The sequence below is a fragment of the Hypomesus nipponensis genome, chromosome 7, assembly GCF_054491055.1.
Source record: "Hypomesus nipponensis isolate SF chromosome 7, ASM5449105v1, whole genome shotgun sequence".
Classification (NCBI taxonomy): domain Eukaryota; kingdom Metazoa; phylum Chordata; class Actinopteri; order Osmeriformes; family Osmeridae; genus Hypomesus; species Hypomesus nipponensis.
Window position 1 is genome coordinate 15,545,670 of NC_140367.1, and position 14,882 is coordinate 15,560,551.

The window sequence follows — 14,882 nt, forward strand, 5'->3', positions numbered from 1 at the left end:
AAGTTCGGCAGTTGGGGTGAAAATGCATACAAATATGTTTAGCCCGAGAATATATATCACTGTTATAAGATACAGCATATTGTGTGTCCTAAATGCTTTTACAGCAGGCTGTTTATCGTAGCCTGTAAACTCAATAGGTTGGAATGGGCCTGGTTTTTCCTTTATATTGCAGTGTTTGGTTTAGAAAAGGATGGCTTTAGCAATTGTTACCACCCCCCGCCCAAAACAAAGTTCTAACCCTAACCCAAAATTTGGTTTATTAATCCATTCTGTAAAATGGTGTTGTCTTAAGGTTATTTAATGTTTGTTATTGAATGTCAAAATGTTTGTTCTGCAAGCTGAAGCCAACGTCCAAAGTATGTATTGACTTTGTGGTATTTAAATAATGAATAAATGTAAGTAAAAAGTGTATTTGCTTTTCATACCAGTTTTGAATGTTTTTGTAGCAACCAAAACTGCATTTTTTTTACTGTAAATGTTGCAGTTCAATTTTAAGTATACTGTGAACAGAAGAACATTTAGACCATATTTTTTACAGTAGAATTCACAGCTGCTAGTTTTATACCGTACATTTTATGGGATTTAAAATTCTTAAGGTATTAATAAAAAGTACATGCATCTTATCCATTTTGAATAAATAGGGTTTATCCTGTACACCTGCTTATAATGCATCCCTCATCCACCGCTTCAATCAAAATAAAATGACATGCCATGATTGACATTGTGAACGATAGGCTACGTAGGAGGACCTTTTTAGACCGTTACTTCATTGATTAAAAAACACCCTCTAAACTCATCTAAATCGACTTTTTTTGACATTGTTTAAAATAAATAGCCTACTATTAATCAATACATTATCCAGTACATGGTTTTTGTGTCGGGGAAACGGACGGTAGATTGTTCGTTTTGCAATTGTAGGCTACTGTTAACAATTATATTGCTATGATAATTATACTCTGATAATTTAGATTGAGATATAGGCCTATGCATCATGCTTAAACATTTGAAATCACAAACTAACATCCATACATTTAACGGCTATGGTGTGTAGCCAGGGGTAAAAGTAGTTTTTATTTCTTGGTGGTACTATGATACATGTGTAATGCGCGCGCACAGCGCGTGCCGAAAATTTCACTTGGCCTAATTATTAATTATTTATTTGTTTGTTTATTTACTGTATTATAGTGTACTTATCAAGCATTCACTAGGACTTCTTATCACTCTAGTATCACTCTTTAACCCACCTGTATCTGTTTTTGATGAGGGTCATGCAGTCAGGTACAGCACATGCGAGTGCCCAATCGGCCGAGACAAGTGCCATCATATGGCAGCTTTGTTAATTTAGGGAGAAAAAAATGTGTCCAAAATGTGTCCCGCTAGAATGGCAGTTGAATGTCACTTGTTTTTTAAAACTCCGATCTATTTAAACAACGCGGGACACAGCACTGCGCCATGTTAAAACGAAGTCTCAGTCTAACGGACTAACATAAATCTATTTTTGCTAGCCTACCTGCTGCAAAATTACACCAAGACAAGTTGAGCTATTTTATCCAGTGTAATTTATCACTTACCACTATCTTGATTTTTTATTATCCTCCTCTTCCTTTCTCTTCTTCCTTTTTTGGCTTCCTGAAGCATAATTCCGCTTCATGATGACTGCCGACCAAGCCCCCACCCCTCAACTCTCGGCTTGAGGCAACAGCCCCGGTGGATGTAGTTGGTATTGCATTTCCGATTTTCTACCCGACTCGTCCGGTCGTTTTTAATCTATTAACTCCAGTCAACATATCGAAAACTATCTCCCCCAATAATTTTTGTTAGATTCTCAAACCTGGCTCATACTACTATCTTTTTCATAGAGGAATTTTTCCTGATTTTTGCAAAGATCGAAACCAATCCGAAATGGGTAAACTAGCAGCCCATTTATTTGCTTACGTCAAGAAAAGTTGCCTGGAAACGTGCTCGCGGATACGAACAATGAACGAGCACAAAAGGGGGCATCAGCAAATCGCTGATTTACCTGAGCTGAATGAGAACAAAGAGAAAGGATTTGATAATCTACAGCTGCCTGCCTTTATTGTAGTTTTACAAATGGTTGCACATACATGACGGTTGTTTGTTGAGTTAATTTAAGTTATTTTAAAGCAGATTTAACCATTTTGTAATGAACGCTATTATGCACATGGCATGACAAACGTAATTATAGCCTAATCTAATTAGTTATAATATCGTGGCATGTTACGGCTTCATTATATATTGTTGACATGTTATTCTGAGGCAAAGACAAAGATGAATAAATCATGTCTGATAACGTCAATATTGTTATGGTCTTTATATTGTTAGAACTTTAAGTTAGTTAACACCACAACGATGGCATTAACAATAAGCTAGTAATTGTAAACAACACTCATCATCATTATAATAGTGAAGGTATAGGCTTAATTTGCTTTGCAAAGCTAGAACAACAACGGAGCCAGATATTCAGGTTTAAAGTTTATTTATCCGACACAATACATAAGCAGTTAAACCATAAACACAAAGCAAAAAGAACAACGTATAGGCCCTGCACGTATAATACTACAGTACTAATAGTATTGATTTTCGTAAAGTTCACATGTAGGCTATCTGCGTCTTGATCGGACTTGTACCACATTCTGACAGTTTTCTGCAATGCCTTAGCTCCAGCTCAGAAGCTCGCGACTGGTTGTCGCAAAGTATGACGTATACAGCTAGTTGCAAGCATGCATGAGTTTCGGAGCTAGGAACAAGCTTCTGCGCAAGACCGGACGAGTCGGTCTGGAAAGATGGCGCGGTCCGTTAGGAGCTCTCGCTTGCCTCACTGCGCCACTGAGCACTTTTCATAGAAATGAATGGGGACGCCATCTTGGAAGACAGAAGTAGCTGTCCCTAGTTATATTAACTCTATGCTGCCGACCGACAAGGTTTTTGTATTTTGCCAGCAGCACAGATCATGAGAGGGGCCCCTTGAGGGGGATCCCGATAACAGTGTCATTGCACTTTACTGCATTGACTATCAAAGGGGCGCTCACACGTTTGTCGTTGCATTTTACTCTTAATCAGTCGTTGTCTTGGGGCCCCAAGCCAGCTCGGCGCCCCAAGCAATTGCTTGTTTTGCTTGCCTTGTCGCAACGGGCCTGTGCGTGTGTCGTAGCCTAAAGGTGCCAGTATGGTACTCAGACTCCGTTACGGATGGGCGGGCCGCCGGATAGGACGGATTAATTAGCATTTCTGTTGCCTTTATGGTTCTCTGAAGAATGCTGAAAACAATTTACCGCCAGAACAGTATGTGGAGAAGCGTTTTTTTTTGTCGAAAACACGTTGCTTTGTTGCGTCTTTGTAAGTTAGAAATCGTTGTTGTTTATCTCCCACCTCTCATCACACGTGTGACCCTCCTACCAGCTGTCACTATTCAGACGAAAAAATAGGGGAAAATAGTAGCACTCTATAACAAAATGATATGCTTATCTTATATACACTCTATTAACTATTAAAAAACGATTCCATGAAATGAATACGTTCTTATTTTTTTTTTGTGTTTTTGTGATTAGCAATGATGATTGCTGGGTATTATGTATGTTGTTGTGCAATGGCAAGTCTCAATGAATTCGCTAGAGAAGAGCATAAACTAGCTCACAATAAACTTTCTCTCCAAGAAGTTCTCATCACAGATGTCTTTCAAGAAAACGACCTTAGAGAAAACGCCTTTCTGTCGAAGTCGTCAGTGTCGTCGTTGAGTGTTTATATGTACCTCCTCCCGGCTTTCCTCACACACAGTGAACTATGGCAGCTAACAGCGGACCAATCACGGCCAAGGGGTATCCGTCGCTGTACAGCACGGCATGACGGATCGACAGGAATTTCAACGGTGCACGGGAGAGCTCTCCGAGGGCCCCGGAGACGACAGAGAGGGCGTTCCATCTATAGGCCCTTGTGTAGGCCCTTCCCATGTGTCCGTAATCGTGAAGTACGGAGTACCATATAACGGCCTTAATTTGTTTCCGGTACGGCGTACCGGCTAGTACCGACTTACTTACACCCCTGTGTGTAGCCTATCAAAGCATTGTTCATCATTGTTTAATGCATTAGGCTAAATGTAGCTATATGCTATTTAAGTTGATTTTCTATCAATGTCTATCAATGAACATATTGAACTGATGAGATTAAGAAATTGAGAATATACATCGTAAATCAGTTTTTCCATTAGGGTCAGTGTTACAGGAACGTCTGGTTAAACACCAAGTCACGCTAAACCTGACAGTTAGTCTGACCCTAACCAGACTAGTTTTGCAGACTAAGTTGCCATAGTAACTGCGTTCGACCTACGTTGAGCTAGCTTTATGGAACCGAATGAACTAGAAATGAGTCCAACTAACTGACATAAGTCTGGCTTATTCGGTAAACTCGCTTTATGGAACAGGCCTCTGGTCAGAGTCCAGACCTCAATCCAATTAAGAATTTGTGGAAATACTTGAAAATTGCTGTTCACTCACAGTCCCTACGAAACTTGAAGGTTGCACCAGTTTACAAAGAAAAATTGGGGAAAATGCTGTTTGTAGATCTGCAAAGCTGATACAGACTTAACCAAATAAACTCAAGTCTGTAATTGCTGTCACAGGTTCCTCTAGTAAATTACTGACTTGAAGGGGGTAAATACTTATGCAAAATATTATTTAGTGTTAATAGTGTTAAGTGTAAATATGTCATTAAACTGCATCAACTTGTTGAGATTTATTTTCACCTTAACATTAAGAGTCCTTATCTGCTTATCAGTATAAAAACATCCTAATTAAATCCATTGTGATTCAGTGTTGTAAAGCAATAAAACATGAGAGTCCACAAGGATGAATACTTTTTATAGGCATTGTAAATTGTTAGTCCATTTAATGTTAGGATTCATAACACTGTCAAGAAAGAAATGTAGCAAACACGATAATGCCAAAATAGTCTAAATTTGCAGCTATCACGTTTCAACAAACTATCAAACATCAAATGGCTCAGTCTGTATTTTACTCACAGACAAAATTACTATAAATAGAAAAAGAGCAAGACTTCTAAGGGGGGATTTTAAACCTGGGATTGCTTGCTCTGTGGTCTAATTGGGCTACATTTACATTTAGTCATTTAGCAGACGCTCTTATCCAGAGCGACTTACAGTAAGTACAGGGACATTCCCTGAGGCAAGGAGGGTGAAGTGCCTTGCAAGGACACAACGTCATTTGGCATGGCCGGAAATCGAACTGGCAACCTTCAGATTACTAGGCCGATGTGGAATACCCCAGACCACCTAGTCAGTATTGTTTCAGCAGACAAAGACAAGTAAAGAGGGACTGTCTTAAAATGTCTTAAAAGTTGAGAATTCAGTTTGCAGAGTAAAACCTCTGTATGTAATTGTCACAAGTAAGAAATTAACACCTAAGCTATATCAGCGTTAAAGCCTCTGCAGTTCACTGTCTAAGCATTCTACCTCTCCCTATAGGCTTACACTTGTTGCTACATCCATCACGCATCTCATCACATCCTCTCTCACAGTGAGAACCCTAAAATGAAGTCAGTAACACTAGATAAACAGCCAGGAATAAGTCAGTCTATGCAATTCAGATAATGGCAGGGTTTCCCAGATTCGTTAAGAAGCTCTTAACGCTAAGAGCTTCTTAAGAACATTCGAAAAGCACTCTAGAACTCTCTTAGAACGTTCTTAAGAAGCTCTTAGCGTTAAGAGCTTCTTAGCAAATCTGGGAAACCCGGCCAATATGAGTATGCCACTCTTGTGACTGCTGTTTGTTTTTGTGTCATTCATATTGTTGTTGTTCTGGCATTGTGGCTACATAAGAGTGAAATTTGTCAACTATCCTTCGTAATAATCAAAAGGGCATTGTCGCAGCCTTCTTCCCAAAGATGTCTCAAGTGTCTAACTGTCTACCATTGTCCATTTCAAGCCTTTCCTGCATTCATATAGGTGGGAATGGTGCCTCGTTGAGTCAGCCCTTCAAATCGCTTGTAGGTATAGTTCAGAAACACCCAATCCTTGGACTTGAAGTCTGGCTCCGTAACATTGGCAACTGAAAATACACAAGTATAGTAAGTGGGCCACAGTGAACTAAGAAGAATGGTATGTATGTGTTGATTCACAGATAAGTCATACTTCCTGGACGGACAAAAAGTGTGCCTCAATGACAAAAAGGTTCAGAATGGTTATATGTTCTTGTATTTGAGCAATTTGTTGAAAATATATTACCTGGTTGAAGGATGTCTGACTCTGGGAAGTCATCAAAGTTTGATGTGTCGTCAATGCTTTTTATTTCAATGGAGATGGCCGCTGGTCTTTCCCTGTTGGAGATACGAAACATAATCTCACTTAATTTACCATATCTAGTTAACTCTAATTATTGGCACCCCTGGTAAAGATGAGCAAAAAGGGTTATAATAGAGCTTACTGTCACACTGGAAAATAGTTTTGTTCTGAGGAAAAGAAGTCAGTCAAAGAAATAATTTTACATATATGTATATATATTGTGGTATAAGTACCACAATTATTTGCAGCATTGCATTTAATCCACCTTTGCCAATAAAACAACCTTCACAAACAAGATGATTCTCCTGTAACATATAGTAAGGTTGGAAAATACAGAGTAAAGAAACTGAAACCATTCCTCTTTACAATATCTCTCCAGATTATCCAAGTTCCTAGGTCCTCTCTTGTGCACTCTCCTCTTCAGTTCAGCCCACAAGGGTTCAATGGTATTTAGGTCAGGGGACTAAAATGGCCATGCAGAAGATGATTTTATAATGATGAAAAGGGGCTGTTGTCAGCAATCCGTATTGTCCGCTGGAGGCCGAAAATGACGAAAAAAGAAGCCAATATAATAAACAACATGCTTAGGATCACTAAATACACTACAAATAATTTGTTCTTGTTTACCTAAGCTTCCAGTTGAGTTGTGGGCACGTCATGCGTGATGTGATTTGCATCACGGTGCAGCCGGTTTTTCCCTAGACTACTTATGCTGGCGCGATGGTACTAGCTTTAATGTTTTGTATTAGTTTGTCTGTACAAAATACAATCCTATCCCCCCTCCTAATCAAGTGGTGAATCGGCAGATTTGGTCTTGAGTCAAGTAACCTTAAATATAATGTTTCACAAGTAGTTGTGTGAGCTTTCAAGCATGCCTTCTGAGTGTTCAGCATACATTTTTTTCATAGACTACTTTGTCTAGTAAGTAGTAAAACACTTATGTCGTTTTAGCCTACATCCACTGACAACATAGAATCATCTCGGACATTGCATTGTGCACAGGGTAAATTTTTCTTAGTTTGACCTGGTAAACCGTGATTACATCTTTCAGACTGTTTTCAGTAGATGGGATTTGCACCAACAAGTTAACACATGACTTGAACCATAATTGGGCAAGGTGTACAGTGCAATGTAGTCAGTACAAAAATACTGGGTGTTAAAACACACATCTAGGATAAGTCAAGAAAAACAGGATCTTGGAATTTGATTGAATGTAAATATTATTTTCTTTCTCTTCTTCACTGCGGTGAAAAACCGGCGCTAGACACTGCTAATGATTAACACAAAACAATCACATTTGTCTTTAGGCGTGAAAAAGTCTATAATCTTTGAAGCCGAATATTTGGAATAGAGCTTTCATGGTTTATCAACATTTGTGTATCTTCTTCAACTATTTTACGGCAAACGCCCCCTTTCACCAGAGCTTGTCACATTTTGTATCGGTTCGGAAAGAAAAAGATCCAGCCCTGACTCCGTTTTAGTTTCCTGGCAGTGGCAGCAATATTCAGATGAAAGATCATCAAGACATGAGGTGAGACATATAGGAGGTTATTTAACATTAATGAGTTCCTCTAGCCTGCTTTTGGTCCCCCAGTGGCTAAACATTTTGATAGGTGTAAACCAAGCCCTGGATATTCTTCTCCGCCTTGGAGAAAATGAAAGCTCAAAGTGCAATATTGATTTTTCCTCAAGAGACACATGGCTTGCAAACGACCGAAGTATTTCAGTTAGCCCCTCCTCTCTCCTCCTCATGGCATTTAAAGAGCTACAGGGACTGCTCGTAGTGGCTGTAATTCTGAGAGGCTTCAGATATAGTATTAGGGGACCACTAAGGCCTATATAAAAGCATCCAAAAACAGCATGTCATGGGACCTTTAAGGGTACTTGACTCAAAACCAAATCTTCCGATTTACTACTTGGTGATAGGAGGGGGGATTGGATATCGCACTTTGTACAGACAAATATAGCCTACTAAAGAATGTATAATACATTACAGTACAATTCATGAACTGTCATCACCAGCTGCATCACGGGCATGGCACTATCTATAATTACAGTTATTAATATTTGTGGCATCTTAATCACTGAATGCATCACGGGCACTGTGCACTAGTAAATATAGCAACAGGAACAATGCTCGTACAACTTTATAAAGGATGCATGTCAAAAGTGAGTGTATTGTGCTTATTACATTTATGTCTTATGAACTTAGAAGTGTGCTTTGGCTTAAACATTGTGCCTCACACAGGGTGTGGGAAACAAGCTGTACTTTGTGTCTTAATCTTTCCATTTCAGAAGCAACCTTGAAACTGGGCTGAGATGGCACCCGAGCAGGTGGGAGGCGGGGGCAAGAACAACTCCCTGATGCACGAGAGAACAAGCTCAACCCTTTTTTATCTTTCTGTTTTAATTGCACTGTATAATATATGCTGGGGCAGGGACAGATAGTTAGTTGGACTTTGAACCAGCCCAAACTCTGTTGGGTAGGGAAACTCTGTGGGTAGGGAAACGCAGACAACCCCAGAGCTCTGTACTTGTTGATTTCCAACTGCTGCATTAAAGCTGATATGATTGGACCTCTGCGACTCCAGACCACTCTTTCTAGAACACAGACTTGTGTCATTGAATACCATCATTACATATTGGATTAGACACATCGATTTTAAGTCCTTCACTACCTATGAAACATAACAACAATTATTGGGTGATCGATTCCTATGGGAACTGCGCTACAAAGATAGCCTACTGAATGGAGTTGGGTAATAGGGGTACAGTTTGCCTCTGTTATGTCATAATGTTCACTGTAGTAACTGTCTTCCTAGTTGTTGTAGACCGCCAACTTGATTTATTGAATGAAACATTTTGCACACAATGCGATACTGCTCTTGCGCAACCACACTGGGGGCTGGGGTCCCAATGTTACAGTAATAAATAAATTTCCAATACAAGTTACACCTGCCTCATATTTGCAATGGGCTTACTTGGACCGTGCCCTGACAGTAAATGAAGAACAATAAATGTTTTGCCAGGTTAACTGGATCTATCAGACCATTAAATGTTTATGATGTCCCTGTGTGTTTATACTTTTGACTCGAGACAACAAGGTGATAATTGTCAGCCAACAATAGAATGTTGATCATGTCGGGCTACGCATTTATAGACCAACTGCAATCTAACCCTCAACGTGTGTGACATCCTATAAATCCGCGCTAAACGTAGCTAGTTGAACCGTGATGCGAATGAAATCACATCACGCATGACGTGCCCACAATCAACAGGAAGCTTAGGTAAACAAGAACAAATTAGGAGTATTTTGTGATCCTAAACATGCTGTTCAATAGATTGAGTGACTTCTTCATACAAATACAATTTATACAGCTCCATCTATCATTCTAGATTGGAACTGGATAATCCAGTAGACGCCAGCACTACTCAGCTGATACAACCAGAACTCTCAAGAACATCCTTCAACACACCATTTTATAGCACACAGTTCTAAAATGTCATTGATCCATCCACAATCATTATACAGATATGCAGCGGTCCCTTCTGTTATTGGCTCACTCCTTAAAATAGGATAATTTCAGCTGTAACAATAGTTACCCACAGACCTGCTGTCTCTAATCACCTTCCCCAGGTAATATACTCATGCCGCAAGTCTCTCAAAGTCAAAACTCCAGGTGAGTGGGGAGTCAAAACTCCAGGTGACCTCTACCCCAAATGGCCAGCTGTCCTTTTAAAGGAATCAGCAAACTCAAAAGTAATCTACCACAAACAAACCCCCAACTTCTCTAGTCATAAGCAACAATTCAGACTCAATTGAACCATTCCTCCTCCTGAAAGCAACAAAAGTTGTCCCAGCATGTGTCTCTTTAACAACAAACATAGAAGCCTAAAAATCAAATCACATTTAAACCACATACATTTTTACATACAGAGGACATTTCTACATGTGCATGATGTTTGATTTACAGTAGAACAACATTGCTACAATGTTTTAACTGGTGTAAGTGATGTTTGCTACAACAAAACCTTGTTTGTGCACTGTAGTATTAGGGTTGTAGTGGTCTTTTGAACATTTTCAAAGCTTTTCAAGCTTTTTGCCATAACTCATATCATAACTCCTGGGGATACAATTTGAGCACACACAACAAATAAAGCACTTAATACACAAACCTGATGTGCTCCCAGTCTACCGGCTCAAAGAATGCATGGCTTTTTATCTCCTCAACACTCATTGCACCAATTCGGTTTTCAGCATCGTTACAATACCTGTAATGGTAAGGGAATTAATAATAATATATTGTATTTATGAAGCATCTTTCTCACACTCAGTGATGCTTTACAGAGGCATATAAAAAAGTTAATAATAAAAAGTAAACATAAAATAGAGATACACTATGTAAAAACACCTCATGTGCCACATGAAGACAACCTTAAAATGCAATTGAGTACACTGAAATACAGCTTGTCAAATAACCCTAAACTATAAATCGCTAATCATTATGGATAGGTTTTTATACACAATAACCTAGAAGAACCCCTATCACTGATATACTTTAGGAACACTTACAAAGGCATGATCATTTACAATTACCGTTAAAATGTGCTTCATAAATACAGTCCATTAACTATTTTACAAACCTGAGAATCAAATCCTTGGCCCTCTCTGATATGGGCACCTCAGGTGGGAAGACAAGAGTCTCCTTCCAGTTCATTACCTTCCTATAAGTCTCTTGTGGTGTCTCAGAGCAGAACGGGGGATACCCTATAGAGATACAGATAAAATAATGTTTGGGTTAAAAAAATACTTATTCAGGAGGTTAGGTGAACAAATCTCCTGAGTAGATTCATGCAACAACAAAACAAAGTGATTATGTCAAATTTCAACATCTCACATTTACATATCATGAAAAATATACTTGGTATTTTAAAACAAGAAGCTGGTAGGGGGGAGGATAGGATAAGGGAGGTAGGAGGTCTATAGAGTGGCAAGATCCTCACATTTTGTATAAAACTGAAAGGCTAATCTCACATTGAGATTTTATCACAAAAAAAGTTGTCTGAGTGATGGAACTGGGCCCTACTGTTTTTTGATCGTCCACTTGGAGCTTCCCAGTTTACAGTAGGCAGAGAATGTGGTTTAGGAATATGCCTATTCAAGTTGACATTGTCCATTGGTATAACTGCAGACACGAAGCAGCAAGCTTGCACTCCAATATGCAGCCAAATGTAAGCAAATGTGTTTTTCTATTAAATTATACAAAGCTCACATATATGTACCTATAAGCATTTCATACATAATGACTCCCAGGGACCACCAGTCACACAGTTTATTGTATCCAGTCTGTATGAAGACCTCTGGGGCGATGTAGTCTGGAGTTCCTACAGTGGAGTAAGCCTGGATGAAAGAAGTTAATATGAGGTTAAAACAAAAACTTGCGAAATGTAAACATTACTTTTGCATGCGACTTATTTGTAGTGTATTCTTGGAACTTAATTCATAAATCTTAACCCTTTGATACACAAGCTATGCAAACACCTTCTAATGCACAACATGGGTCTAAAATGACCCGCATTAATTTCCTGTGATATTTCATGTCTGGCTGAGGGTTTCTTTGTTATATCTTTTGAAATCAATTAATTGAATTATTTAATATTCTGATTACCTAAGTATCTTGTTTTTCATTACCGCAAATCATTTTTGTCTTTATTACTTTCCGAGAATTCTTTTCATGGGACATGGGACAATAAAAAATAAATAACAAAACAACAGTAGAAACACTTTTTTGTGAATGCTATTTAACCCATTAAGGAGTAGCGTTGCACATATGTGATCGTTCAAATGCAGGTCTCACAGCGTAACGTTGCATATATGCGATTTCGAACATTCCAACTGAATATTTTCAGATGGCCAAAAACTATGCCACAAACGCTTTAGTATGGCTTCAAAATTTACAAATGAGAAGGTTAACAAGTAACATTAGCATGGTAGTAGCATTGCTACAAGTATAATGCTAGCATGAAAATCGAATCCCTGTTGTCTTTCTAGGCTGAACAAAATGGCCCTATTTTCCTTACTATGAACTCCGGTGCGCTAAGCATTAAGTTAATTTAATTGCAAATGCCTTTGTTAATGGAATTAGTTCATTAACAAATCTAAATTCACTGAAGTGATCATACAGCCTTCTACCTCTAGTGCACATTAGTCCAAGCGGTTAGTGAAGTGTATAGTGCAAGCTCAACTTAGCTGAAAAAGATCCATTGCAAAACTGACTGAAAAAATATTTTTGGGAAATGTCAAAATGCTTATCCAAACAACGTCAAACGCAGCACCGGACTCCATTGGATTATAAAATGGACATCTGCAAAATATGAACTTTGCAGAGTTCCCGGTTCTCGAGATAATCGTGGAAAACTCGCTGCCCTAAAATCCCATTCTAAAAAATACACAGATACACTGTTCCTGGTAGCTCTCCAGGAACAGGGTGGGAGACCCCTTTAATGTTGATTTCAGTTACTATTTCCCCTTCCTGAAAGATAAACATCTTTGGTAGTGTGGCAGCGCCGGAGATCCTGAGCCTCCCAAGCCCTCACATCACCAGTGACTAAAGCCCAAGACGCCGCGCGACCAGACTGGGCGCTGTCCTTTAAAAGATTTCACTCTTCCCTCTTAATAAATGAGCCATACGGCTGCAATTGGTTTGAGATCTTTAAGTTTGAGAACCCACGCCATAGCTTTTTCACCCAGTACCAGCTGGAGTAGTGGTTCAACAGTTTGTTCACAGCATATACATCTTCAGATGTGTCTGTGAGATTAACTGTGGCTGTGTGTCTCATCTAATTGTCATTGTCTTCATTAACCCTTGTATCATCAACTCTGCCTGGCCATTGAAATTCTGGTTCTTTGAAAAACGCTAGACCATGAAATCAGCTCAAATTCTTCATGAACTTGGTCGGCATAACCCCTCTGGAAGAACAATCAGTGGGATTAATTGAAGTATTGACATATTTCCATTGCTCAAGTTTAGTCGACTCTCTGATGACAGCAATGCGATTACATTTACATACGATTAGCAACAAAGATTTTAAAACAAAGCTTTTCATTCTCTAGGTATTTCAACACAGTTGTTAGAATGTCGAGTTAAAGGGGTGATTGACTGTTTTTTTGGCAATTTCACACTGTTCCTTAAGGTCTTCGAATAGAGTATGTAACATTGGTTGGTGCTGTTCTATGTCCACTGATAGATCATCTAAAATGTTCCCGGGAAAAAACACAAGCTTTTCTCCTTTTAAGGTATGCTCATTAATATTTAGATGAGCTGCGCGCTGATTGGTTGGTTTTCAACGAGTGAAGCTGGGGAGCAAAAACGCAACACGGCCAACAGCACTCACTGAAACACCAAAGGTGGAGAATTGAAATAAAAACCCGCAAATAAATCTATTGTGTCTACACAACACTGTTTTCAACAGATTGACTAGAACGTTAGTTGTTTCCACTTCTGTTGTCGAAGCAAACTGGATTGACTTGGGTGGGTAGAACGTTAGGCTTAGCAACCAAACTATATCGTGATTCAACTCAGCATCAGTTAGCTAGCTCTACATATCTTGCTGAAAAATAACCTGACAAAGATCTGGACAAACATGCACCGTGAATTGTAGATATACATGACAACACAGGTTATTTATTTGAATGAAACAGTCAGGAACATGAAACAACGTTAGCATCATTGCCAATAAACTAGGCTAAATCATCACACATTCTACCTATGCTCTTGCGTTAGCAAGCTAAACTAGTTGACATGCATACAGTCTAGGTGTTTTCGCTATCTAGCTGTTCTTGCATTCCTTGGTCCTTCCGTCGGAACAGCACATCTTTTCAGGTTCAGCTTCCTAGCAAATCCTGCTTGAAACTGTCCAAGGTTGTCAAAACTGTCTTGGGTGAAATGTTCAGAGCAAATGAATAATTGAGTGTCAAACTTCGCCGGGATGTTCTCATAGACAAACAGCAGCCATGCCTGTCGAATGTTTGGCTCCTTGGGAAGACTATGAGTGTTAGCCTTCCCTGTACAGCCTGGAACACAGCATTTACAACCGTGGTCCATTTTCAATAGCCTTGTTATACTTCAAAACGTTATTCTTTGTAATTGCTTAGAAGTAGCCTGCACAGAGCAGCGCGCAGCTAAATTAGCATCGGAGATCTATGCTACCTCGGACTGGGCAAGAACACCAGTGAGTGGGCTGGTCTAGATGTACATTTTGGGGCGTGACAAAGATACAGACCAGAGCCAAAAAAGGCGGTCCCCGGACTGACGTCAGACCGGTGGCTTTGTTGAAAAGCTTGCGTTTTACAGCCACATTTTTTCATTTTGAGATTTGCATAGGAAAGAGCTGTCAATGGACTTTGAGGTTCACTGTATGTTCAATTTACCCACCGAACTGTCGTTATTCAACTATGACAAGGTAAAATCGGTTTTCCAATCAATCACCCCTTTAATGAGATCCATTTGAAGCTCTTTCCTCAATATCTTGTCTGTGTTCACAGCAACCACTGCTGCAGTCAGTTCCA

The 14,882-nt window shown here is 39.3% G+C and overlaps 1 protein-coding gene across 3 annotated transcripts in view; it reads right to left on the reverse strand.

The window, feature by feature from the left end:
* Positions 1-4,704: 4,704 nt before the first annotated feature.
* Positions 4,705-14,882, reverse strand: part of LOC146277291 (serine/threonine-protein kinase 38-like) — an 85,030-nt gene continuing 74,852 nt past the window's right edge. Inside the window, exons 10-15 of one of the 3 annotated variants that reach the window (XR_014762466.1) lie at positions 11,597-11,714; positions 10,958-11,081; positions 10,490-10,585; positions 6,456-6,480; positions 6,257-6,348; positions 5,946-6,080 (exon numbers count right to left, since the gene is read on the reverse strand). Coding sequence is in view for 2 of the 3 variants with exons in the window: in XM_084701629.1 (XP_084557755.1) it covers positions 5,953-6,080; positions 6,257-6,348; positions 10,490-10,585; positions 10,958-11,081; positions 11,597-11,714 (558 nt within the window). In the remaining variant the exon portion in view is untranslated. Of the gene's footprint in view, positions 6,081-6,256; positions 6,349-6,455; positions 6,481-10,489; positions 10,586-10,957; positions 11,082-11,596; positions 11,715-14,882 lie in introns of all 3 variants that reach the window. The other 2 variants (XM_084701629.1, XM_084701628.1) reach the window with 2 other exon arrangements.